The 27,249-nt window shown below is 43.4% G+C and overlaps 1 protein-coding gene, 1 long non-coding RNA gene and 1 pseudogene across 2 annotated transcripts in view; 1 reads left to right on the top strand and 2 right to left on the bottom strand.

Annotated features, from left to right (window-relative positions):
- The window catches only part of LOC133366298 (uncharacterized), a 65,684-nt gene that overhangs the window by 27,290 nt on the left and 11,145 nt on the right, over positions 1-27,249 (top strand). The window lies entirely within an intron of this gene.
- LOC133366743 (UDP-glucuronosyltransferase 2A1-like) lies at positions 1,704-12,647 on the bottom strand (annotated as a pseudogene).
- LOC133366296 (UDP-glucuronosyltransferase 2A1-like) overlaps positions 20,245-27,249 on the bottom strand; it is a 28,784-nt gene continuing 21,779 nt past the window's right edge. The window contains exons 6-7 of the mRNA XM_061589254.1: positions 21,248-21,467; positions 20,245-20,539 (exon numbers count right to left, since the gene is read on the bottom strand). Of these exons, the coding sequence (XP_061445238.1) occupies positions 20,263-20,539; positions 21,248-21,467 (497 nt within the window). The 3' untranslated portion in view covers positions 20,245-20,262. The remainder of the gene's footprint in view (positions 20,540-21,247; positions 21,468-27,249) is intronic.

Raw genomic sequence — 27,249 nt, 5'->3', positions numbered from 1 at the left:
TGATTTTCGATATGACCTGTTCATGATCTGTACCGCAGTCTGCTCCTGGTCTTGTTTTTGCAGGAAGTATGGAACTTCTCCATCTTCTGTTACCAATTATATAATCAATTTGATTCCTATATTGACCATTTGGTTATGTCCATGTGTACAGTCATATTTTTGGTTGCTCAAAAAATGTGTTTGCAAGACACAAATTATTGGCTTCACAGAATTCACTACATCTCTCTCCTGCTTCATTTCTATCTCCTAAGCCCCATTTCCCCACAATTCCTAGTTCTTCTCTGTTCCCTAGTTTTGCATTCCAGTCCCCCATGATTATCAGAACATCCTGTTTTGGTGTATGATCAATTTTTTCCTGTATTTCTGCATAAAATGTCTCCATTTCCTCTTCTGTGTTTACTGTTGGAGCATAGACTTGGATGATGGTTATGTTGATAGGTTTCCCATTAAATCTCATTGATATCGCTCGCTCAGACCTTGCACTATAGCTCCTAATTGCTTTTGCTACATCACTTCTCACTCTTAAAGCAACCCCATTTCTTCTTAATTTCTCATTTCCTGCATACATTTTTTTGTAGATGCCTGACTGAAAATACTAGTTGTCCCACTCAAGGTTGAGGGAGCCCTCAGCTTCCCCTTCTACAATGCCTTGGCTTAAGGATATGGCTTTCCTATCATCCTCAAAGTTCACTATCCCTGTATTGTATTTGCAGCAGTAGTGGAGGGAAGGGACATCTACGTCTGTGCTGACATAAATGATTTAAGTTTATTTGGCTTTTTAAAAACAAAACAAAGTGATACCTTGTTAATGAGCCTTGATCCTTATATATATAATTTATAAAATTTGAGCTTTACTCTGCAGTGCATCAATTTACAGCATAAAAGTAAAAAACTACCCACAACAAATATATTACAATAAACATCACCTACTAGAATCTCAAATTATAGTGAACAGTATACAAAGCCAGCCAGATCAAAATATATAATCCTACCCTCCTTAAAAGTAATTTAATATAAAAGTTCTCTCCCAGATGCCAAACGAAGACAGAAGGATTGCTGAGAGCTTTTTCTGATACAAATAATTCCAAAGCAAGGGGCCACCACTGAAAATGTTCTGCTCTGATCCCTCATTGACTTCACTTGAACAAAAGAAGAAATGTAGAGCAGGAGTTTGCCACTATAGCTTTTAAATTAGGTGATATATAAAGTTGTTCTGTCTCCCAATATGATTATGGCATGAGGGTAAATGCATTTTCATGCATACCTTTGCTTTGGGGAGAAACTTGCTTTTAAAAAGAAAGAAAGCTAGGGCTCTGAGGAAACTGAATTCTGTATGCAGTACCATTAATTCCAATCCTGGAGAACTGAAGCATATTTGCAATTCTGACACGATGCTAAAAAAGTTATAATTCATCTTAAGAATTTCAATATTCATAACTTTGGCAGATGCAGAATTAGATTCTATGAAGCAGCCATTTTCACTTTTTTTTCTGGATCACTATGCCAATATTGGGAAGGGAGATGGCTTCAATGTGGACAATGGAGCCTGCTGCAGGTTGGCTTGCTTATACCTTCAACTGAATTGGACGTTTTTGCAAATGATTAAAGGTTTCGAAAACAGATTGCATAAAGGGGCTTTAGCATTCCAAGTCTGAGCATACTGAGTAATGTCAGCCACACAATGATGGTTGAGTCCCAGGAGTTTAATCTGTTTTTGTCTTCATAATGATTCTACCATATTTCTGCCAACAAAAGGGGCAGCATTTAAGAACAATGAATATGAAGGCTACTGTGCAAGAAGGCGATGATGTCCAGGCAATGATACTGGTACCAGGTCAAGTCATGGGCAGCTGCTCTCAAGTGCTTGGCACCTTTGTGGCCCATGGCAAACTCAATCCAAAAGATAGCCTGGTCCAGAAGCTTTATCGGTTGGTTGTGGTGGATCTGCGACAGCCTTATTGCATTTTCCTTATATCTGAAGGATTAGATGGAGGGGCTGAGGAAGAGAGAGGGAGAGAGAATTAACAACAAACCGGGAGAGACAGAGCTCAGGTTTCCTTTGCCATTTAGCAAGGACTGCAATCTTGAAGTCCTTGGTAATTAACCCCAGGATTAAAAACATCAAAAGAGTCTTATGGCACCTTAAAAATTTACAAATATTCTGCATCATAGTTGTTGTTTGTCTTTTGCTGCACCAGACTCGTATGGTTACCCCTCTGGAAATCATTATGCAGCATTAAATGTTACCTACTGTCTTCCATTCAAAATCCAAAGTGGCTTAGTGCTAATATTACAGCTGCTTAACTGAAAGCAATTTCTGGTCAAGATGAATATTTCTGGAATATTGTAGCAAAGTCTGTTAGCAAGTTCCAGAATGAAATTAAAATACTTTTCCATCATCTGCCTATGACACTTTGGTGTGGTTTCTGCCTATTTTCCCAGGCAAGCTGAATCATTGCCATACTCCTCAAACATGCCACATGCATTATCTAGGCTAATTACCTCACTTCATGAGGAGGTTTTACAATTGACTCACGTAGCATTGTTGATGACAGTGTTCACAGTGTCCACTAAATCTTCTGTTTTCATTGTTTGGATGTCCAGCACAACAGCCATTCCCTTTGCATTCATGTGCACAATGTTATTAGGCTGGTCACCAAACATGAGGATCCCAACCATGGGAATACTTTGCCAAAGAGCTTCATAGATCCCACTGATTTCACCATGTGTTATAAAGCCTTTGGTCTTCAGATCTCCTGGAATAGGAAGATTAAAATCTGCTGACTGTGAAATGATAAAAATAGGTTGTTATCACTGATTCTTGGCTATAGCATTTCAGCTTAGTCCAACTGCCATGCAATCCCTGAATACTGCCATTCACTATATATATTAATTCATTTCGAGAAATCAGAATTGGCCTTGAACAAGCACAAAACAACAGCTTTATAAAACAGAGATAACTTGTTCCTAAAATACTGGATAGTTGAAAATGCAATTTACCAAATGTATATTGTGGGTTTCAAGATGCCTTATATAATTGGCTCTCCATCAAAATCCTTATTGTATATATGTTGCACTTTCTGCTGCTCATTTACAACTTTCAGCTATTACACTCACCTTTTTATGGTAAACATTGCTGGGAACACATTTTCTAACACTATGATCAACACTGAAAGCTAAAATCTGAAGATTTTATTTTGTGATTTAAATCATCCAGGCAAGAATCATCAGAATATCAAGATCAAAACAGACCTGTGTCCAAACTCACTCAGTTTCACGCACAAATAATGGCAAGCACTACTTATTTCAGAGCACCTGGAGGAGTCCCTCAGACTGGAGATCCTCTGCTGTTGTAAATATTCTGGTCCAAGGATCTGAATCAGGCCAAGAAAAGGGGGGTTCTGGGAGGCCTGTGAGAATAGAAAATGGGGTGGTAGTCTGGGGGGGATAACAGGAGAAACAGAGTGAAGCAGAAGGGTCAGAAGGTCGTGGTGGTGGTGGCAGTGGTGGCAAGGATATCTCAGTAGAAAAAGAAAGTAAAACAAAATGATACTATTTCACCAGGTTGATGTTGTGTATACTTCATCTTTTAAGTTGTGATGTTAACTACTTTCAGTTGCTGTTCCTACCCAGTTGTGTCTGCTTGTAGTCCCGTCACAATCCCAGGCAATAGCCACATTGATTCCAATAGGCCATGAGCTCAGCTAGCTTCCTCTGGATTCATTCATTGGAGATCACTTGTGGTTGAGTAAGATTGTCTTCCAAGAAAAGGTCTTTAATGGTGGGTCCGTAAGTGACTGTGGAGGCCAATTCTAGATCCACACAGCCTCCCACAATGAGGACATAGGTTTCCAAATGGAAGACTGTCACAATGAGGATTTGCTTGACGTGCCTTCCACTTAGCTCATTTGTCCCTTTCGCCCTGTACTCGTGCTTCCTCAAAGTCCATAGCACCTTTGATAAGAGCCAACCTCCAATTGGGACGCTCATGGGCCAAAGCTTCCTAGTTCTCGATGTTCATGTTACATTTTTTTAGATTAGCTTTAAGAACATCTTTAAACTGCTTTTGCTGTATTCCATTTTCCATCCTTAAGTTGGGAGTAAAGTAGCTGCTTTGGAAGACGGTGATCAGGCATTCAAACAACATGGCCAGTCCAGCAAAGTTGATGTTGAATGATCATTGTTTCAACACTGGTAGTCTTTGCTTCTTCCAAAATGCTAACATTAGTCAGTCTGTCTTCCCAAGTAATTTGCACATTTTCCAGAGGCAGTGTTGGTGGAATCTTTCAAAAGTTGGGAGTGGTGTTTATAAATGGTCCATGTTTCACAGGTGTACAGTAAGGTCAGTAGTATAATGGCTTTGTAAATAAGCATTTTGGTCTCCCTGCAAATATCCTGATCCTCGAACACTCTACACTTTATTCGGGAGAATGTGGCACTCGCAGAGCTCAGACGATGCTGAATTTCAGCATCAATGTCAGCTTTTATAGAGAGATGGCTGCCAAGATAGGAAAAGTGACCAACGTTTGGAAGGGCGGATAACATTTTGGGATTTGGGGAGGACATCTTCTGAGATAGGTAGGAGGTGATTTGCAAGGATCCTTGTAAGGATTTTACTTGCAGTAGCAAGAAGAAAAATGCCTCGATAGTTCCCACAATCTGTTCTATCAACCTTCTTCAAAAGGGTTAAAATTATGGCATCCCTAAAGTCTTCTGCGATCTCCTCCCTCATCCAGATTTTTTTTTATGAGCTTATGAAGTTGTTGTGTAAATTCAGGCCCACCTTCTTTAAAGACTTCAGCAGAAATCCCATCATGTCCACTAGCTTTGTTATTCTTCATTTGATTAATGGCTTTACTGACTTCATCCAAATTAGGGGATACTGCAAGCTTGTCTCTAGTTTGTTGTTATGGAATTTGCAAAAAGACCTCACCAGCCACAATAGAGTTATGATTAAGGAGGTCATGGTAATGCTCTTTCCAACGCAGTGCAATAGACTCTTTGGATTGGACCAAGATCTGAAAATTAACAGAGTGTGAGGTTGGTATTTCATAGGACCCCAAGTATTTCCCATCTCTTCCCCTTTTTTCCCCCACCCATGGATCCCAAGGAATTATACAATGCAAGAAACAGGCCTACTGTAGTAGATTTTGAGAATGGAAGCTGGGAAGAGGGAACATATGGGAAACATCTCCTGGATCAAGAGTTCTAACTTAGGGTAGACACACTCAGTCCTGACAGTTTCAGTGCATCTCTACCTCTCTTTTCTGAAAGCAGGGGCACACGAAGCTAGTCAAACCCCACCCCTTTTTACTGTAAAAAAGGATGGGATCAGCTTGAGTGCATTTTTTAAAAAATCTCACAAGAGATTTCGCAACTAATCGGCAGATTAACCCGTTGCTCTTCCAGGTGTGGCCAATGGAAACACTTTGCAGTAGGTGACTAGTGTGCTCACAGCCTTAATCTATAATTCTACAAACTGGTGATGGAAGAAGGTGTGTGGAAAGGATAGAAGGGAGTCAGAAGACCAGAGTCAAATAGCAAAGACAGCCTGTATCTTAATGGTGGCCAGGAGAGGGGGAGGGGGGAAGCAATGAACATATTTTCTGGATAATGGTCTGATTCTATTCTTGGTGGGGGACGTCCAGCACAATTTGCTAAAGAATTTGTTTATCATATCAGGATTGGTTGTGACTCCTTGATGGATATTCTTTCAGGAGCACACTCAAGTCTGTTGTTGCATAATGTTTGAAAAAATCCTTTGTTCTGAAGTCAGCACTGGTAGCTGAATGTACATCAGTAGTACTAGTGCTTAGACCAGCCTTCCCCAACCTGATGCCTTCCAAATGTTTAGGACTACAACTCCCATTAGCCTCAGCCAGCATGGCTGTGCTGGCAGGGCTGATGGGAGTTGTAGTCCAAAACATCTGGAGGCTGCCAAATTGGAGAAGACTGGATTAGGCTTCATTTCTGAGGGTTTGTGAGAGGTCTTGAGACTTCATATATCCCACTTGAGAACCTCATGCCACATTTTCATATAAGCCCAGCACCTTGGTGCCCTCGCTCTCACTAACATTCAGACTCAGGACTGTCAGGCTTAATAAAGCATCCTGGGCACACAGCCTGATCACTACCACTTCAAACCTCCCCGGGTGTAAGCAGATAAATAAACCAGCCAGGGGATGGTTCAGTGGTGTATTTGAACCCAGGATCATTGGGTAGGACTTACTGTTACTTAGACTTAGGACGTAGACAACATTTACTGTTATGCTGGTTCAAGTGCGCCCCCTCTCTTTTCTGAAAATGGGGGCACACAACCTCTTTTTACTCTAACACTTTGTTTGGATCAGCTCGATAGTGTTTATTTTTAATAAACTTTTAAAGAAACAGAAGACCTCTTGGAGGCTGGGACTGGCAACCAAGAGGTCTTCTGTATTTTTAAAAGTTTTGCAGGGGGAAGGGAGAATTCCACCTTGCGGTTTTTCCCATTGCAGAGTTGCAAGAACACCTGCACTTGGCTGACTTTCTCTTTTCCTAAAGATACAGGATCAAGTCTCAGACCCTGAGCCTGGCAACCCTACTTGTCACCAAAGTTTGGAAAAGTTACTTTTTTGAACTACAGCTCCCATCAGCCCAATCTAGTGGCCATGCTGTCTGGGGATGATGGGAGTTGTAGTTCAAAAAAGTAACTTTTCCAAGCTCTGCTTGTCACCAAGGTCCTCTCCTGCCATGATGAAACAGTGAGGACAGAGAGGGACAGTAAGATGTGGGAAATGGTGGTTTAAAACAACAGGAGATCATGAAGGAAGGAACACTGAGGGTTAGGGTTTAAAAAAAACACTTGTAACAAGAAGAAATAGCAAAGATGGGAACAAAATGGAAGCTAACACTAAAAAATTCATATAGGTACAACAGAACCTTTCCCAATTCCCTTCATGTTATATTCAAACCCCTGCCATTGTTTACAACCAAGAAATGGGATGTGTATGCAAGGGGGGCTGCAGAATAGGAGGGAGAGGAGGCATGGGAATGAGGGTGGCCTGTATGCACGGGGGAATTGAGAAAAAGGGGGAGGAAAAGGGGTGAAAGTGAAACCCAGCTGTGCAAAGGGGGTTCCAGCACAGAAGGGAAGAAGAGGCATAGAAATGTGGGTGGACTGCATGCAAGGGAGTTGAGCAAATGAGTGAGCAGGAGGGAAGAAAAGGAGGTGAAGGTGAAAACAGGCAAAGGGGGTTGCAAAAAAGAAGGGAGCGGAGGGCATGGGAATAGGGTACAAAATTGGCTGAAGACTAGTGGTGACTTCATAATTGGGCAGAAGTTGAAAAGGGGGTTTAATTGAAATGTGTGGGAGGAAGCAGAGATTGCCAGGTGGGTGGTCTGTGTGCAGGGGGAGGTTGCAGAAAAAGAGGGGGAAGAGATAGGGACATGGGGGTGAAGGTGAAAACAGGGCTGCAAAGTGCAGCTGCAGAATAGAACAGAGAGAGAGCTTCAGAAATAGGACTAAGAAGGTGAAAGGAGAGCATGGTAGTCGCATAGGGTGCAAAAAGGAAGGTCTAGGGGGCCTAACATGATGGGAGCGGTGGGGTTTAGTAAGTGGAGCAGTTCTCCACATTCCCATATCACTTTGCAATTATTAATTTTAAGTCCTCAGGAAAATTCAGATTTTAGTGCAAAGTTCTCCTAATATACACATTTCTATGTGCAATTTTGCTGCATATCTGTCCCATCCAGAGCTGGAACCATGAGGCTGAGATGCGGGTGCAATTAAATCTCGTTTTATTAAAGTAATGGATACATCAAAGGCATTGTGCTTCATAGAAAAGCCTGCACTAACTCACTAAAAGTCCCTAACTACCCTCTAGGCATGCTCTGCAGTGAATGAAGGAAGTTGACTCAGCAGCTCCCCACTGTGAGCTGCAAGCTTAAGTAGGGAACGTTTTTGAGCGTAATCTCTGACTCCTTCGCAAGTCCTGTCTCTGCCCTGTCCGCTTCTCATGGCGGCGGGAGCAAGGTGATGGGGGGGGGGGCATGTTTCCAACGGCTCATCAGAGGATACCTGCTCCTGAGTAGCAGGCTCGAGGTCAGGAGGCTGGTGGCACCCTGGGAACTGCTTGACAAGGGAGGAGTTGGCAAGTTCTCCAGAGCTTCCCCCAGCAGGTCCTCTGCAAGAACTGGGGGCGGCACACTCTCCTCTTCGGAGATCACGCCATCTGTGGGAATTAGCTTGAGTTCAAGTTCGCTCCCACCCACCCCCAAGGTCCTGCTCAGACTCAACAACTCCTGGGTCTTTCACGCCTTCTGGCAGCTGAGGCACCTGAAACTCATGCCTCCCCCCTCCCTGCCCTTCCAGGGAGAGCTGAGGCTCAACAATATCCATATTTGTTTCAAAGCAATGTTCCCTAATATTATGCAATTTTGTATATTATTTTCTCCAGTATATGCATCTTGTGCACATTTTGCCCACATAGATGCATATTTGCACATATTACTTGGCTGGAGATCAGCACTGCAAAATTCTGAGAAGCACGAATTTCAAAGGATGCCTTTATGCCTTTGGTTCACGTTTTGTTTTGAAAAGGGTGACTTGGGGAGCTTCACCTTTAAACGTGAACTGAATTTTTCCCTCTTCCCTGATTCTAGTAAATGTAAATGAACAAGAAAATGGTCGTTCTAACTTCTGAACTTGTCCTAACTACTAACATAGGCAGGTAGATTCTCTTATGTGCTACAGTGGAGTCTGGAATCAGCAGACTCTCTTTCTACCCTCCTGGCAGATGACCAGCAGGGCATAGAGCTTCACCAGCTGTCTCCAAATGAAAACCCTTAGTACTGGAGTGAGTTAACCCTTGGTTAGGTCTTTGCCTGAGAAACTGACCCAGCAGCCTAATCTGCACCAGAATTTTGGCAGGAGTGAAACAAAGGTCAACCCTGACTGCTGATTCAGGAAGAAAACAAGGAAGGGAGAGAAGGAGGAACATTGTGAACTTGACGTTCAGGCATAACAAAAGGTCAAACTTCTCAACTCTCACATCAGGGCCTAACTCCAAAGAAAGTGTCACAGGATTGCAGCCTGAATTGCCTTTCATGTCAGTTCCTTTGCAGGTGTGGGCAGTTGTGATTACTGGTTTTCTTTTTTTTTCTTTTTTTTTAAAGCAAAATAGAGCTTTAATAGTTAAAGAAAAACAAAAACAGAAGGAATCAGTAATTAAAGGCTTCCAATTCAGGCTTCCATCCCTGAAGTTGGGGGCCATGGAAGGTGATGCTAACAGGATGCTGAGAGAGACAGATTGCTCTTGCCAGAAGTCTAAACTGATTGCTTGAGGAGGAGTTTTACAATTAAGCTGAGGGCCATATAAAATTGGGGCAAGGGTAGAGTTGCCAGGTTCATGGCCTGCGACTGATCCTGTATCTTTAGGAGAAGAGAAAGTCAGCCAAGTGGGTGTTCTTGCAGCTCTGTAATGGGAAAAACCACAAGGCGGAATTCTCCCTTCCTCCTGCACAACTTTTAAAGATACAGAAGACCTCTTGGTTGCCAGTCCCAGCCTCCAAGAGGTCTTTTGTTTCTTTGAAAGTTTATTAAAAATAAACACTATCGAGCTGATCCAAAAGGTCTTCTGTATCTCTAGAAGTTGTGCAGGGGGAAGGGAGAATTCCACCTTGTGGTTTTTCTCATTACAGAGCTGCAAGAACACCTGCACTTGGCTGACATTCTCTTCTCCTAAAGATACAGGATCAGTCTCAGGCCATGAACCTGGCAACCCTAGGCAAAGGCAGCATGTGGTCCCAGGGCTGCAAGTTGCCCACCTGTGCTCTCAATGAGGGGTAGCCAATGTGATGCTCACCAGTTTGTTGTTGGACTCCAACTCCTGTCTTCTCCAGCCAGCATGGCTAATGGTCAAGAATGATGAAAGTTGTAGTCGAACAACATTTGGAGGGCACATGTCAGACACCCTTCGTCTAAATTAATAGGAACCATCTGAAAAGTTGGGGTTATTTTCATGCTTGTAATGTCAAGACACTCATACAGCAATGGATGAAATGGTTCACAAAGTCCTGTGTAAAGTTAGGTTTCAAAGTGAAAATGTGGAATTTCATGAAAGTGTATGAGGAGGTCCTCAATGAGAAAATCAGTAATGGACAAACTTCTCTGAAAGGCAACTGACCCCATTCCACATACACCCCAGTAGAGAATGTATGAGGAATTTTTTAGGATGAAATTCTCAATAACTGAAGAAATGATGAGACTCAATAGGCCTGGCCAGCACCCCACATGAACAGTGCACCTGAAAATATGCCCCAGAATCCTCTGCAACCATAGAGGGCATCTGTAGCAGACAGCTTGTAGGTCCCTTGATAGCTATGTTGGTGTGAGATGTGTTTCATATTTGAAAACTACAGCTGCACACCACCCAAAATAGTTCATGGGAGAAGTTGATACACTTTTATGTCAAGTCTCTTCCTTGTGAAATCTGATGTTTATTTCATTTATATCCCACTTTTGTTAACCATGGAACTCATGGCCGTGTACATAGAGTTCCGAAGCAAACTCCCATCCAGGAACTGACCAGGGCTGCTTTCACACATGGGGCTGATTGTGTTAGTTTAACGGATTTAAAAGGTAGTGCTTCTGTCCCGATTTCTAAAATCCCTCTCACACTGCAGTACCTGTTGCGTTAAGGAACAGCAACTTTTTCAGCTGATATAGCGGCATTTCGCGCAACTGTCTCTAACACGTCTCGTTTTTGTACTTCACTCATGCATATATAATGCACAAATTACCAGGTAAGAAATCGTCAGAATAACGGAATAAAGTGCAGTGTGAAAGCAGCCCAGGACCAGACCTCCTTATCTTCAGGAAGGCTGCTGCATCATATGACATCAGACAGTGCCCTGGGCCAGATGAATTCCCTTGCCTGCATCCCAGGCAATGGATCTCTTTGCCTTCCCAAACAACATATATTCAGAATCACCTGACTTACCTGGATTTGCTGAGATCCCCACTCCCTGCTGCTGTAGCAGAGAATCAGAGGACTCTTTGGGCTGACTGTAAGAACAGACACTGCTGCTCAGTCTAATGAAATGTGACTGTTTATATCAGTATTGAACACAACTGAAAAATCAATTCATTTGAAATGCGGTGTTGGAGGAGAGCCTTGCAGATACCATGGACTGCGAAAAAGACAAATAATTGGGTGTTAGAACAAATTAAACCAGAACTATCACTAGAAGCTAAAATGATGAAACTGAGGTTATCATACTTTGGACACATAATGAGAAGACATGATTCTCATTCCTCTCAAAAAGAAGAAGACCAAACAAGAGATGGATTAATTCCATAAAGGAAGCCACAGACCTGAACTTACAAGATCTGAACAGGGTGGTTTATAACAGATGCTGTTGGAAGCCGCAACTTGAAGGCATATAACAATAACCACACAACTGAGATCCAGAGCCTTTACCTACAGTCAGCCACCTTATCAATGACACAAAAAACCAACCAAGCGTTGTTCATCTCATGTTGCTTTTGGAAGGCAGATAGCCCCTCCTACAATTATTAACTTTTCACCCTCCCAGTACTGTTGCATGCACTTTACCACATTTCTTCCCAACAATTTATTAGCTCATCATGAACAAATTAAGTCCCGATGCACCTCTCTACTTCTGGAACTTCAATGTAGAGTTGATTGTGGTTCTTGGAATTTGTCCTCTGGTCCATTTCACTCAACAGGAAATGCAGTGTTGCCATGAAGTGGCTGTTCAGAGTAATATCTGATAACACGTGCCTTACGGGTAACCGACATATCCTTCCTCTCCATAAGATATGTAACTAGGGTTACCAGGTTCATGGCCTGAGACTGATCCTGTATCTTTAGGAGAAGAGAAAGTCAGCCAAGTGCTGGTGTTCTTGCAACACCGTAATGAGAAAAACCACAAGGTGGAATTCTCCCTTCCCCTTGCACACCTTTTAAAGATACAGAAGACCTCTTGGTTGCCGAAGAGAGCTTTGGCTATGGGGCGGTATATAAATACAATAAATAAATAAATAAAATGATGGGTTCTGCATGGGTTGCACCAGCAATATCTTTACCTGACTTTTTCTAAAAGGCCACCTGGCATTGTAGATTAATTGGTGGGACTCCTGCCTTAGTAGAGGCGAGCAAGAGAGTGCACCTGGATTTTCCTGATGAGAATGTTTGACCACTAAGTCATACCTATAGGAGGCGAGCATCAGAGCCCAATGTAACTGCAACCTAGGTGCTGCAATGAGGGAACTGCTACTCAAGGGCCCAAAATGTGAAGCAAGAGCTTATGATCAGTGATAATATTTGTATCTTGTATTTTGTATTTGTATTTGATATTATTTAAGTTGGTTGTGTTTTGTCTGCTCGTCTAATTGTGTTTTAAGGTTTGTTTTAAAACTGAAATATAATTATATATCTTATTGTTTGTACACCGCCCAGAGAGCTTGCTATGGACAGTATAGAAATCAAATTAAATAAATAAATAAATAAATAAAAGTGTGAACTGGCATCCACAGAAATACTCATGGAATTTTGTCAGATATCAAAGGTAACACCTCATTTTCTATCCTCACTTCGGCTGGTTTTGCCTCGGAGAGCATCTGAGACATGTAAGTAGTTGGCCATTCTGGCTTCTATCCTATGAGAGACAACTTCCCCCAGCCCCACAGTTGAAGCATCACAGGCAAACAGCAGCAGAAGAGGATTCGGGTGCACCAAAGTAGATGTACCAGGAAGAGTCTGCTTGGCTAAATGAAGTGTCTGCTGACAAACTGTAGACCTAGGCTTGTCCTTGGACCAGCAGTTTATGCAGTGGCTTCATCACAGGGGAGAGACTGGCAATAAACCATATATAATAGATCGACAATGCTAAAAAGTTTGGATAAGTTGCCAGGCATAAATACTTTTATGATTGCCTGAACTTTTAAATATTTAACCAATATTTAATAAATATTTATTTTATTGGCGGCAACTTTGCCTGTGCATTTTAACCCTGCACTGACACCCAGAAATGTGAGGAATAGCAGCAGTGTCTCATGAAGAGGGTAGAGCCAGTGGCATCCTCCCTCCACTGAAACCTGCATTTACTCCATCTGAGAATTGGAGCTGGTAAGTTTTGCTCTCCACTATCTTTAACTAGTATTTCAAATCATTCTTGCAGATATTAATTATTTACAAATACAGGAGAGCAATAATGCTCACTAGTTTTTAATGATCACCCTCATCTTTCTTAAGTGGCAAATTTAATATGATTAACAGATTCTGCTTAATGAACAACTTTGTCCCTGTGGCATAGAGGTGGAAAGATGTGTCGATTTCAGTTTTCTCTGTTTCTAATTTTTCCAATCTTCAATTCAGTTCTCTACATAGTGTTCATTTTTTAAAAAAACCTCATGAAAATTCTCCAGCATTTTAGTTTGAATTTCTCCTAATACACATTTTTTGTGGACAGTTTTTACCATTGTACTCATTTTGGAAGCAGTTTTTCATCATATAATGCATTTTTGTGTTATTTCACCCATATGTTTCAGTTGGTGCAGCTTGAGGATGTTGACAAGGTGCCTGGACAGGTTCGTGCAACCACTTCTGTGCTGGATCCTTGCCCTTCTCCGCTAATAAAAGCTGGCAGGGATGGAACAGCCAGCTGGGCCAGGAAAGTGATTAATGCCTCTCTATTGAGAGGGGGTGGTCCCTGGCTGCCTGAAAGAGGCGGTAGTGAGACCACTCCTGAAGAAACTCTCCCTGGACCCAGAAAATCTTAATAACTATAGGCTGGTAGCAAATGTTCCATTCCTGGGCAAGGTCCTGGAACGAGTGGTTGCAGGCCAGCTCCAGACACTCTTGGATGAGACCTATTATCTGGATCCATTTCAGTCGGGTTTCAGGCCTGGTTTTGGCACAGAAACAGCCTTGGTCACCCTGTATGACCTTTGTCGGGAGAGAGACAGGGGGAGTGTGACTCTGTTGATTCTCCTTGATCTCTCAGCAGCTTTCGATACCATCGACCATGGTATCCTTCTGGGGACACTGGCTGAGTTGGGAGTGGGAGGTACTGCATTGCAGTGGTTCTGCTCCTACTTGGCAGGTCGCCTCCAGAAGGTGGTGCTTGGGGAACATTGCTTGGCACCCAGGACTCTCCAGTATGGGGTTCCGCAGGGGTCAGTTCTGTCCCCCATGCTGTTCAACATCTACACTTGGGCACCTTGCAGGACCAGGCTCCAGGTACTCAGCCAGCTGTGCCTGATACTGTTCCACCTGTCCCTTCTCTGGAGGGGATATATAAGCCGGCTGGCTGAGGGGGCTTGGGAGATCCAGTGCCTGCAAGGGAAGAGGACCAACACCGCCCAGGGAGGGAGAGCCATCTGCCTGCTTTGCTGCTGCTGCTGCTTGGCCAACATCTCTGCTCTCTCCTTCTTGGGCTCCTGCTCTGCACGTGGGCACCTTGCAGGACCAGGCCCCAGGTACTCAGCCAGCTGTGCCTGATACTGTTCCACCTGTCCCTTCTCTGGAGGGGATATATAAGCCGGCTGGCTGAGGGGGCTTGGGAGATCCAGTGCCTGCAAGGGAAGAGGACCATCACCGCCCAGGGAGGGAGAGCCATCTGCCTGCTTTGCTGCTGCTGCTTTGCTGGCGTCTTTGCTCTCTCCTTCTTGGGCTCCTGCTCTGCACTTGGGCACCTTGCAGGACCAGGCCCCAGGTGGCGTTTTACATGGGAAGAAGAACGGTCTTAGAGCTGGCGTTTGGGCGCACAGAATACGGGACTGTGTCTTCTGTGTGGGTTTGAAGTGGATGAATGGGTGTTATATGAGTGTATGTTGTGAGTGAATGTGTATTTTTATGTATATGAGTTTTTTGTATTTATAGTTTATCATGTGCCTCGGGAAGAGATTTTATCATCAAGAGGGGAGACCTGAGGGGGCCCCAATTGCCGTAGTGACGGGTAGAGGGAGGTATGGTGATATGAGAGGGACGTGCCAGGTAAGGTGAACGCAGCCCAGACATGTAGTGGCTGTGCCGCGTTCTGGTCCTTCTCATACCCGCAGGGTTGTTGGTTGTCCTATCAGCCAACTCTCAGATCTCCAGTTGCTGCTTTTTAATGCCAGATCGGTACATAATAAAACCTCCCTCGTCCATGATTTGATTGTGGACGAGGTGGCCGATCTGGCATGTATAACCGAGGCCTGGGTGGGTGAACAGGGAGGAGTTAGTCTGTCCCAGCTCTGCCCACCGGGGTATCTGGTTCAGCATCATGGTAGATCTGAGGGTCGGGGAGGGGAGGGTCGCTGTGGTCTATAAGAGTTCCATCTCACTCACCAAGCACCATGTCCATGCAATCACTGGTCTGGAGTGTTTGCACCTTGTGCTGGGCCAGAGGGACAGACTGGGAATCCTTTTGGTGTACCGCCCACCTTGCTGCCCAATGGCTTCCCTAACTGAGCTGACGGAAGTGGTCTCGGAGATACTGTTGAGATCCCCCAGACTATTAGTACTGGGAGATCTCAACATTCATGTTGAGGCTACTTTGTCTGGGGCAGCTCAGGACTTCATGGCCGCCATGACAACCATGGGGCTGTCTCAATATGTTAGTGGCCCAACACATACATCGGGGCATACTCTTGACCTGGTCTTTGCTACTGGACATGGGGATAGTGATCTGGATGTGGGGAGTTTTACATCTCTCCCGTTGTCATGGACAGATCATTGCTTGGTGAAGTTTAGACTTTCAGTAGCCTTTTCCCTCTGCAAGGGTGGGGGACCTATTAAATTGGTCCGCCACCGGAGACTAATGAATTCTGAAGGTTTTCAAAAGGCTCTGGGGGTTTTTCCGGCTGATAAGACTGGCGCTCCTGTCGAAGCCCTGGTCGATCTGTGGAATACAGAGATGACCCGGGCTGTTGACACGATCGCTCCTGCGCGCCCTCTCCTATGTAGAGCTCATACAGCTCCTTGGTATACTCCGGAGCTGAGAGCGATGAAACAAGACAGGAGGCGGCTTGAGCGGAGATGGAGACGAACTCCCGACGAATGCAATTATGAGCTGGTTCGTGCTTCTACTAAGCTCTATGTAGGAGCGGTGAGGGCGGCAAAAAAACAACATTTCGCCGCCACTATTCAGTCATCTCTCTCACGCCCACGGGAGCTTTTTAAAGTGGTTCGTGGCCTACTTCATCCAGGCCTACAATATACGGCAGATACATCGGTAGCTCGATGTAATAAATTTGCTGAACACTTCCAGCATAAGATCTCATGCATTCGCCGGGACTTAGACTCCTATTTAATAGCAGTTAATCCTACTGAGGTGTCCAGAGCACAGTCTTGTCATGTTTTGTTGGATGAGTTTCAGTTGGTTCAGCTCGAGGATGTGGACAAGGTGCTTGGACAGGTTTGTGCAACCACTTCGGTACTGGATCCTTGCCCCTCTTGGCTAATTAAAACTAGCAAGGAAGGAACAGTTGGCTGGGCCAAGGAAGTGATTAATGCCTCTTTACGAGAGGGAGTGGTCCCTGGCTGTCTGAAAGAGGCGGCAGTGAGACCACTCCTGAAAAAACCTTCCTTGGACCCAGAGGATGTCAGCAGCTACAGACCAGTAGCCAATGTTCCGTTCCTGGGCAAGATCCTGGAACGTGTGGTTGCTGACCAGCTCCAGGCGCTATTGGATGAAACCGATTATCTAGATCCATTTCAATCGGGGTTCAGGCCTGGTTTTGGCACTGAGACTGCCTTGGTCGCCCTGTTTGATGACCTATGTCGGGAGAGAGACAGAGGGAGTGTAACTCTGTTGATTCTCCTTGACTTCTCAGCGGCTTTTGATACCATTGACCATGGTATCCTTCTGGAGAGGCTTGCGGAATTGGGAGTTGGAGGCACTGCTTGGCAGTGGTTCCGCTCCTACTTAGCAGGTCGTCTCCAGAAGATAGTGCTTGGGGAACATTGCTCGACACCGTGGGTTCTCCAATGTGGGGTCCCGCAGGGTTCGGTTCTGTCTCCCATGCTTTTTAACATTTATATGAAGCAGCTCTACTTCTCCTTTACATCTTCTTCAGGTGAGGCAGTCGACGTGCTGAACCGTTGCCTGGCTGCGACAATGGACTGGATGAGAACTAACAAACTGAGACTCAATCCTGACAAGACTGAGATGCTGTTGGTGGATGGTTTCTCTGATCAGATGGTGGATATATACCCTGTCCTGGATGGGGTTACACTCCCCCTAAAGGAACAGGTGCGTAGTCTGCGAGTCATCTTAGACTCTTCCCTCACACTTGAGGCTCATGTAGCCTCGGCGGCCCGGAATGCGTTCTACCAACTTCGGTTGGTAGCCCAGCTACGTCCCTATCTGAGTAAGGAGGACCTCTCATCAGTGGTACATGCTATGGTAACCTCGCGTCTGGACTACTGCAATGCGCTTTACGTAGGGCTACCTTTGAAGACGATTCGGAAGCTACAGCTAGTGCAAAATGCGGCAGCCAGACTGCTAACAAGAACTAAGCGGTCTGAGCATATAACACCTGTGCTAGCCCGTTTGCACTGGCTTCCAATATGCTTCCGGGCCAGATTCAAAGTGTTGGTACTTACCTATAAAGCCTTATACGGCGCGGGACCACGATATCTGTCGGAACGCCTCTCCTGATATGAACCGGCCCGTACACTACGGTCTACTACGAAGGCCCTCCTCCGGGTTCCGACTTATAGGGAAGCCCGGAGAGTGGTGACAAGATCTAGGGCCTTCTCAGTGGTGGCCCCTGAACTATGGAATGGTGTCCCCGAGGAGGTGCGCCTGGCGCCGACACTATCATCTTTTTGGCGCCAGGTTAAAACCTTTCTCTTCTCTGAGGCATTTTAATTCCTGTTAATTGTAAATTATTATATTTTGATTTTAGACTGTACAGTTTTGTGTACAGTTTTGTGTTATTTTTATTGTATTTTTAATGTTCACTGCCCAGAGAGCTGTTGCTAGTTGGGCGGTATATAAGCTTAATTAAATAAATAAATAAATACATGAAACCGTTGGGTGCGGTCATCCGGAGCTTTGGAGTGCGTTGCCATCAGTATGCTGATGACACGCAGCTCTATTTCTCCTTTTCATCTTCTTCAGGTGAGGCTGTCAATGTGCTGAACCGGTGCCTGGCTGCGACAATGGACTGGATGAGGGCTAATAAACTGAGGCTCAATCCAGACAAGTCGGAGATGCTGCTAGTGGGTGGTTCTTCTGACTGGATGCTGGATGTCCAACCTGTCCTGGATGGGTTTGCACTCCCCCTGAAGGAGCAGGTTCGTAGCTTGGGGGTTCTCCTAGAATCATCTCTGTCACTTGAGGCTCAGGTAGCCTCGGTGGAACGGAGTGCCTTCTACCAACTTCGATTGGTGGCCCAGCTGTGCCCCTATCTGGACAGGGATAACCTGGATTCAGTTGTCCATGCTCTGGTAACCTCTAAATTAGATTACTGCAATGCACTCTATGTGGGGCTGCCTTTGAAGACAGTTCGGAAACTGCAGCTTGTGCAAAATGCAGCAGCCAGATTGGTAACAGGGACCAGACGGTCTGAACATATAAAACCAATTCCGGCCCACTTGCACTGGCTGCCTTTATGTTTCTGAGCTCGATTCAAGGTGCTGGTTTTGACCTGTAAAGCCTTACACGGCTTGGGACCACAATACCTGATGGAACGCCTCTCCCGATACGAACCCACCTACGTTCAAGATACGAACCCACTACGTTCAAGATCAAAAGCCCTCCTCTGGGTGCCTACTCCAAGGGAATGGCAACAAGAGAGAGGGCCTTCTCAGTGGCGGCCCCCAAATGATGGAATGAACTTACTGACGAGGTGCGCCTGGCGCCAACCCTCTTATCTTTTTGGCGCCAGGTCAAGACTTTCCTCTTCTCCCAGGCATTTTAGCATGTGTTTTATATTGTTTTAAATTTTTAAATTGTGTTTTAAATTGTTTTTTAAAAGATGTATCTTAAATTGTATTTGTTTTTAGTTACTGTAAACCGCCCAGAGAGCTTCGGCTATTGGGCGGTATACAAGTATAATAAATAAATAAATAAATAAATATGTTCATTTTGATGTCTTCTTTTCCCTAACATGTGCATTTTTGTAAACATTGGTATGAAACAGTGGCATATTAAATTCAGGTAAGTGTGAATTTCAAAGGAAGACTGTGTTTTGGTTCTCATATTATTTTGGAAAGTGTGAACATATGCAGAAAACGTGCATATATAGAAGTAGACTGTCACTATTTTCAGGTAGGATTCAGTCAATGGCAAATTCATAATTAATAAAGCTGCATAATTAAAGCTGATTTGGAGCTCTTGTAAAACGCTCCACTTTCCCTCAAAACTGGACTTTTTCTGATAAGGAAAGCAACAATAAATGAACTGGAAAGTGTGGAACAGCATTACTTGATGCAACATTGTCTACTTTCCCCCCAAAAATCAGAATGAATGTTCATTAAGCAGCTGACATTGTCTAACCTCTCTGCAAAAAAATCAGGCTGAATGCTCATTAAACAGGTTGTCATCCCCAAGTGACCTCTATATATTTTTGTTTAAGGCAGTTGTTTGTTCCCAACCTTTTTAGTATGGGGACCCACAAGTCCAAATTTATTTGATATGGTGATCCATCAGTAGATTGTCCCATGAATTTTGGACCTCAGTTTTTGGCAGCCGTTGTTTTCATGCATTTTCACCAAAGGCAGCGCCTGTGCATCAGAGGCATGGTGTAATAGTCACTCAAAATGACTCCCTGTATGAGTACCGCTTACCATGAAAACCCTATTCATAGGGTCGCCATAAATCGGGATCGACTTGAAGGCAGTCCATTTCCACTTTCGTGAGTACATTGTGGTGAACTATCACTGGATCTGCTGCCAGAGAGCAGTTCCCAAGAGTTAAAATGTAAAACTCAAGCCTTTCTGATGTTTGGTTACAAGCATCAACACAGCATTATATTAGGCCAACAAAACAAAAAGTTGTAAGAGGTATTCATTGTACCAGCAATATTTAAAAGCAATAATCATTTTGGCTTTACTTATAAAGCCAGTGACCCACTTGCAAAGTCTTTGTGACCCTCTTGCGGATCACAACCACCAGGTTGATATGGGAAATTGCCCTTTGACTAAACTGACATCAAAGAAGAGCATGTATAAATCAACAGCATAACAGGTTTATAGAGAGATGGGCACTTTTTTATTAATTTTTTGAATAGTAGGCTACACAATGATGGTTGAGTCCCAGGAGAAGTTACTCTGTTTTTGTTTTCATGATTCTACCACATTTCCGACAGCAAAAGGAGCAGCATTTAAAAGCAATGAATACGAAAACTGCTGTGCAACCAATCAAGAAGGCGATGACGTCCAGGCAATGATACTGGTACCAGGTCAAGTCATGGGCAGCTGCTCTCAAGTGCTTGGCGCCTTTGTGACGCATGACATACTCAATCCAAAAGACAGCCCGGTCCAGCGGCTTCATCGGTTGGTCGTGGTGGATCTGCGACAGCCTTATTGCATTTTTCTTATATCTAAAGGATTAGATGGAGAGGCCAGCAGGGGAGAGAGAAATAAGAACAATTTCAGATAAAGACAGAACTAAACTGCAATGGAAACTCCTTGGTAATTACCCCCAGAATCAAAAACAACAAAATAGTCTTACGGTACCTTGAAAGTTAACAAATTTATTATAACATTATTGTCATGATAAATTTGTTTGCCTTTTGCTGTAAGACTCATGTGGCTATCCCTCTGGAAACTGTTACACAGCATTAAAAGCCACCTACATTTTTTTTTAATCCAAATCCAAACTGGCTAAATGCTAATATCAACTGAAAGGAATTTCCTGTCCAGATTTATTTATTTATTTCTGCGATTTATTTATCGCCCATCTGGCTGGAAACCGAGCCACTCTGAGCGATGGACAAAGTCATCATATATAAGTATCACAACATCAAAACAGCAATAAAAGTAAAACAACAGGTAAAGGTCACCACAACAAAGTTCAACAAAGCTTCTGGCCCGTATAAACACTTCTGGAATATTGCAGCAAAACCTATTACCAAGTTCCGGAATGAAATTAAAATACTCTTCCATGATCTGCCTATGACATTTGGGAGAAATTTCTTCCCATTTTCACAGGCATGTTGCACCACTGCCATACTCCCGAAACGTATGATGTGCAGTTTCTAGGCTAAGCCTATATTTCACTTCCACAGGAGAGTTTGCAATTGACTTACGTAGCATTGTGAATCACAGCATTCACAGCCGTCACTAAATCTTCTGTTTTCATTGTTTGGATATCCAGCACAACAGCCATTCCCTTTGCCTTCATGTGCATAATGTTATCAGGCTGATCAGCAAACATGGGGATCCCAACCATGGGAATACCATGGTAAATAGCTTCATAGATCCCATTGGTTCCACCATGTGTTATAAAGGCTTTAGTCTTTGGGTGTCCTGGAATAGGAAGATGAAAAGTTGCTGACTAAGGAATTATAAGAGTAGGTTGTTACCCCATCTTAGTCTAACTGCCATGCAATCCCTGAATGTTGTGATTGATGATGCATATTAAAGTGTTTCTAGAACTCAGAACTGGGCCTGGACAAGCACAAAACAACAGCTTTATAAAAGAGAAATAACTTGTAGTCCCTGAAATTCTGAATAGTTGAAAATGCAATTTACCAAATATGTATTGTGGGTTCCATGGTGCCTTTCATAATTCACCCTCTATCAAAATCCTTATTGAATAATACTATGGCCAACACTGAAAGCAAGAAACGGAAGATTTTATTTCATGATTTAAATCATCCAAACAGGAATTATCAGAAGGGCAATATCAAACAGACCTGTAGCCCAAACAAAACCACAAATAATGGCAAGCACTACTTATTTCAGAGCACCTGGAGGATTCCCTCAGGTTGCAGATGATGACTGGTCCAAGGATCTGAACAGGCCAAGACAGGAACATAAATGGGAGTTCTGGAAGGACTGTGAGAAATGAAACTGGGGAGTGGTTGTAGGGCAGACAGCAGGAGGAATAGGGTGAAGCAGAAAGGTCCAGAAGTGGTGGTGGTGGCAGCAAGGATCTCTCAGTAGAAAAAGTACAAACAAACTGAGACCATGTAACCAAATCCATGCAGTGTGTACATCATCTTTTGAGCTGTAATGTTAACAGCTTTCAGTTATTGTTTCTAGCCAGCTGTTTCTGCTTGTAGCTCTGTCGCACAGCGGCGTCACTAGCCGGGTGCGGGGAGTGTGGACCGCACCAGGATGACACCATAAGAGGGGGGTGTCACCCAGAGTAGGGTTGCCATATTGCCCGGTTAGCTGGGTTTTACCCGGATTCTTTGCATGCCACCCGGTGTCCATTTAGCCCCTTAGCTGGCCTGGATTCTCAGCTTTAATTTAAAAAAAAAAAAGTTTCTAGGTGGTCTGGTTCTCGAGATATACATAAAAATGTCAGGCCCCCCTTAAATCTTTTTTTAAACTACTGTATAGCACTTCGTAGCTTTAACCCCGCCCATTCAGGATTGCAGCCAATCAGTGAAGTGTTTGGTTGACCTGTGGCAGTGTCTAGTAAACCTCATTGCAAGGCCAGAAAATGGTGGTTCCCCCCCCCCCGTTTATCTGAAAATCTCATAAATTGGGTAAGTATATACATTTCAGTTTTTTCCCCTCTTGTGTGTAGGAGTCAGATCCTGGGCAGTGTTTTGAAAACCTTCCCAATACTTGCTTTTGTGGGGGTAAAAGCATTGCTAATCCCATATGTCCAGAGTAAATCCCATTGAATTCAATAGGATTTACTTTTGAGTAGACATGGTTATGAATGTGCTCAAAATCAATGGGACTTTGGAGTGAATGTAAAAAAGAATTGTGTTTGTGTTCTCTTTCTGTCCCCGTCCCCCCTCCAGTCCTATTTTAAAGCAAGTAGGCAGGGCTTACTTAGGTATTACAGTTTTTATTCTGTTGGAAAGTAATACTGATTTTTTTAAAACTAATACTGATTTTTCTGCAATGACCAACTGGTTTGACAATAAACTATTATATGGGCTGTATGTATTTATACCAGCAGTGTGTGTGTGTGTGTGTGTGTGTAGTCTTTCCAACAACCCTGTGAGGTAGGGTTGGAAACCAAGGCAGCTCACAACAAGAAATAAAGGCATTTAAAATCCAATAACCATAAAAACAAGTATAAACAGTTGCAAAACAGCGTAAAGTGGCATGATTTGGAATTTTGGGTTATGTGAATGAAGTTGCTTATCACTTGAGGTTGCAGTTCTGTCCCTGTTGGAGTAAGTTCCACTGAATACACTGGGACTTGCTTCTGAATAAATAAACCTAGGATTGCACTATAAATATCTTTACAGTTTGTGTAAATAATAAATATATTTGATAGTCATGCTTATATAAATATTTCTTCATTTATCATATTTTTGGTTTTTGGTTAGGAATCCTGACTGGTTGTGAGATGCTTAGTTTTCTGCCTTACTCATAGGAATCTTGTTGTGGTTGGTATGGTATTACATTTAGGAAAGTGTTACTGCCTTCTGTGTTTTTTTTCCCTATTTGCATTTCACTTATCTTTAACCTCACTCCGTTACAGCCATAGAAGCAACAGCAGCATATGCAAGATAATTAACTCCCACTAGTGATAAGAGCAAGAACTTATAATTATTATTTTAATTAAAACAAAAGGCGTATCAGTACTTTGAAGAGGACCAGATATTTATTTTCTTTCTGAGCCCAGGACTGGGTCTTTCATGATGCCAGGTGGGGGGGGGGGAGCAGGAGAGTAGTCGATAAGACAGACATCCTGGCATTGGTAATCTAGTTAGCAAGGTATGTGTGGGGTTGTTGCACACTTCCAGGCCCAGTTTCATTTTGGGTATGGAGGTGGAACCTGTGTAGATGTGGTTGATCAAAGGGAGAAGAAATTTTGAGTTAAGCAAAGCTCTGCTTTTATAAAACCCAAGAACCATACAGATACTTTGAATGTCTGAGTGCCTGCACCAGTGGAATACTGGAGGAACTTGTAAAACTTGCTGCAACAGTATTTAGAACTGAGCATGTGGCATGAAAGACTCCTTTTCCTAACATTTTGGCTTGTTTTTCTCCACCCACCACATCTCTGAAATATATTGTATATGTAATGGTTAACCGTACTGCTGCCCTGACTTACTTTATGTTTGTTGCTATTTTGTATTTTTATTATGTTTTTATATTGATTGTGCATTTTTATTGTTTTTATTATATTTGTAAGGTGTCCTGAGCTCTGTTTTTAACAGCAGAAGGGCAAGATATAAATCCTCTTAATCAATCAATCAACATTCCATAGTGTTGGAAACTAGAGTTTAGGCATTTAAGGCTGAAAATGTTAAGTTTAAACAAAAAAAGATTTCTCACATCTTTCCGCAGGTTTTGGTTGTAATTCCTAGGCACAAAAACAAAACAACTGGACAATCCAAATATTAATATGCAAATATTTGCATAATATGCAAATTAGCCTGCCGGATTTGTGGAACTGGAATATGGCAACCCTAACCCAGAGCCGCGCCGCCCCTAGGCACCCTAGGTCTGGTATGGGTGGAGGTCCATGGGGTGACACCATGAGTTACTGCACCGGGTGACACCAACCCTAGTGATGCCACTGCTGTCGCAATTCCAAACAATAGCCCCACTGATTCCAATGTGACTTGAGATCAGCTAGCTTCCTTTGAATTGGACCAAGATGTAAAAATTAACACTGAGTGTGAGGCTGGTATTCCCTGGGACCTACCCCAGGTGTTTCCCTTGTCTCTTCCACCTTTCCCCCCACCCATGGATCCCGAGGAATTATACAATGTGAGAAACAGCTGTATTCTAGCACATTTTGAGAATGGAAGCTGGAGAGGGGGGCATGTAAGGGGAACAGCTATTGGATCAAAGGTTATGACTTGATCTCTATAACTTGATCTCTGATGGTGGGAGAAGGTGTAGGGAAATCATAGAAGCGAGGCAAAATAACAGAGCCAGCCTATGTCTCACTTGGGGGAGGGGCAACAAACATACCACTTTCTGGATAATGCCCTGTTTCTATTCTTTTTTTTTTTAATAATGTTTTTATTGGTTTTGGGTAGAACAGAATACAAAACAAGAATAACTTATACAACAATGAGAGAAAATAGTGCAGTTGACAATAGGAGTTATGGTACCTATAATGCTCTAGGGAGGTAAGCGTATATTAAATGGTTATTGTCCTGAATTGTTTTCCAGATAACTATCCCAATGTGGACCACCAAATCTGACCATGCGAGGCTGGAGGCTTACAAGCCCCATCACTTTGACTAACAAAACAATAAAGCTATACCATTGTTCATAGAACTTGTCTGCATCTGTTCCTTGTCTCATTGCTTTTGAACTATGCGTTAGTTTTTCCATAAGTGCTAATTTCCATATTTCCTGATACCATTTATGAATCATATGAGGGTCAAGTGTTTTCCAGGAAGCAGCTATCACCAGTCATGTTGCTATAAGAAGAAAGTTTGTCAAGGTTTTGTGTATGATTTTATTGTTGGTAATCTTGTTGATTTCATTAAACACTTCGTCCCAAAAGGGAACAATCAGCACGCAAAACCACCACATATGATAAAATGTACCTCGCTCCCCACACCCTCTCCAACACAAGGGGGAGAGCTTGTTATTGATTCTATTAGGGTGTGGGGAGTGAGGTACCATCTGAAAATCAGCTTTAGTGCATTTTCACGGATCCTAGAAGAAACAGATTTGAAAAGGGTTCTTGTCCAAATACCATTCCAGTCAGATTCACTGATGTTTTGACTAAGGTCTTTGTCCCAAGGGGCTTTATGGTTTATAGAGGAACCTACTGTTGTCTCTGGTAATATGCCATATATTTTTGATAATGCCCCCTTGCCATTTTCCCAAAGTTGAGCAAGGAAAGGTTCAAAGGGGGTTAGGGGCAGGGCCAGTTCTAAAGAGCGGCCAGGTGGGGCACTGGCCCAACGGCCCCTGGAGCTACAGGGGGCCCCTCAGCCGCCCCTCCGCTCCCCTTCTGTGATCCGTGCCCCCCCATGCCCCACCTACCTGTCTGCTGTCTTTTACCATTGCCCTTAACGAAGATGGCAGCCGCAGTTTCCTTAAGGTACTGAAGCCCCTGCTGCTATCTTAGTTGATGGCAGAGATGCGCACATGTAGCAAGCATGCGTGCCATCAACAAACATGGCGGCGGAGGTGTCATCCCCTTAGGGAAACCGCGGCCACCATCTTCATTAAGGGCAATGGTAAAAGACAGCAGACAGGTAGGTGGGGGCGTGGGGGGCACACACACACATACCAGAGTCCAGGGCAAGGTGATGCCCAAGGGCCCCGGCATTCCTGGAGCTGGCCCTGGTTAGGGGTCTTGTCACTTGCTGGATGATAATTGGCATTGTGATGAAATGGTGAATTTGGTGAAGCTGAAACCAGGATGTTTCAATTTCCTTGAGCTGAAATTTTAGTTGGTCAGGTGTTTTGGGATGGCTGCCTATGTAAAAGTCTCTAATGCGGTAAAGATCTGCCTTTTCCCAGTCTTTGAACTGCTGAAATTTATTCCTTTCATAAAGCATGGGATGATTGAAAACAGGGGTCAAAGGTGAAATCGGGGGGTTAATTTTGAGTGCCAATTTTTCCAAATTGTTAAATTGTTTTTCAAAAATGTGTTAGTTATAGCATCTAATTTTTTCTTCATATCAATCACAAATGGGAGACCTCTAGATTCTTGTAAAGAAGTGCCCACGTTTTGCATGCCAGTCCAAGATTTGTTTGTAGATTCCTGCAGTAGAGGTATTGTGCATTTTAGGTGAGATGCATCATGATAAAGTTGCAGGTTAGGTATGCCCAGACCGCCTTTTTTATTAATCTGGGCTTTTTACCTTGGTGAATAAATTTGTTAATAATTCATTGCCAAATTATTAATTTGTTTTTAGGAGTCAGTATTGGAAGGGATTGAAATAAAAAGTTTAATTTAGGTAAAATAGACGTTTTTATTGCTGCAATCCAGCCCAGCCATGATAAAGAGAATTAGGACCATTCTTTTAGCATACATATTATTTCCTTAATCATGGGAGTAAAATTTCGGGATCACCACTCCAAGAAATTTGAATGACTTGGAGCATATCTTCAGTTTGGAGGTTTCTTGTAATTTTTGGGTCAATTCTGGAGGCATATTAAAGCATAAAAGTTCTGATTTTTGAAAATTAATCTC

This window comes from Rhineura floridana, chromosome 11 (assembly GCF_030035675.1).
Source record: "Rhineura floridana isolate rRhiFlo1 chromosome 11, rRhiFlo1.hap2, whole genome shotgun sequence".
In the NCBI taxonomy this organism is placed as follows: Eukaryota; Metazoa; Chordata; class Lepidosauria; order Squamata; family Rhineuridae; genus Rhineura; species Rhineura floridana.
This window is presented reverse-complemented; position numbering and strand designations above follow the sequence as displayed.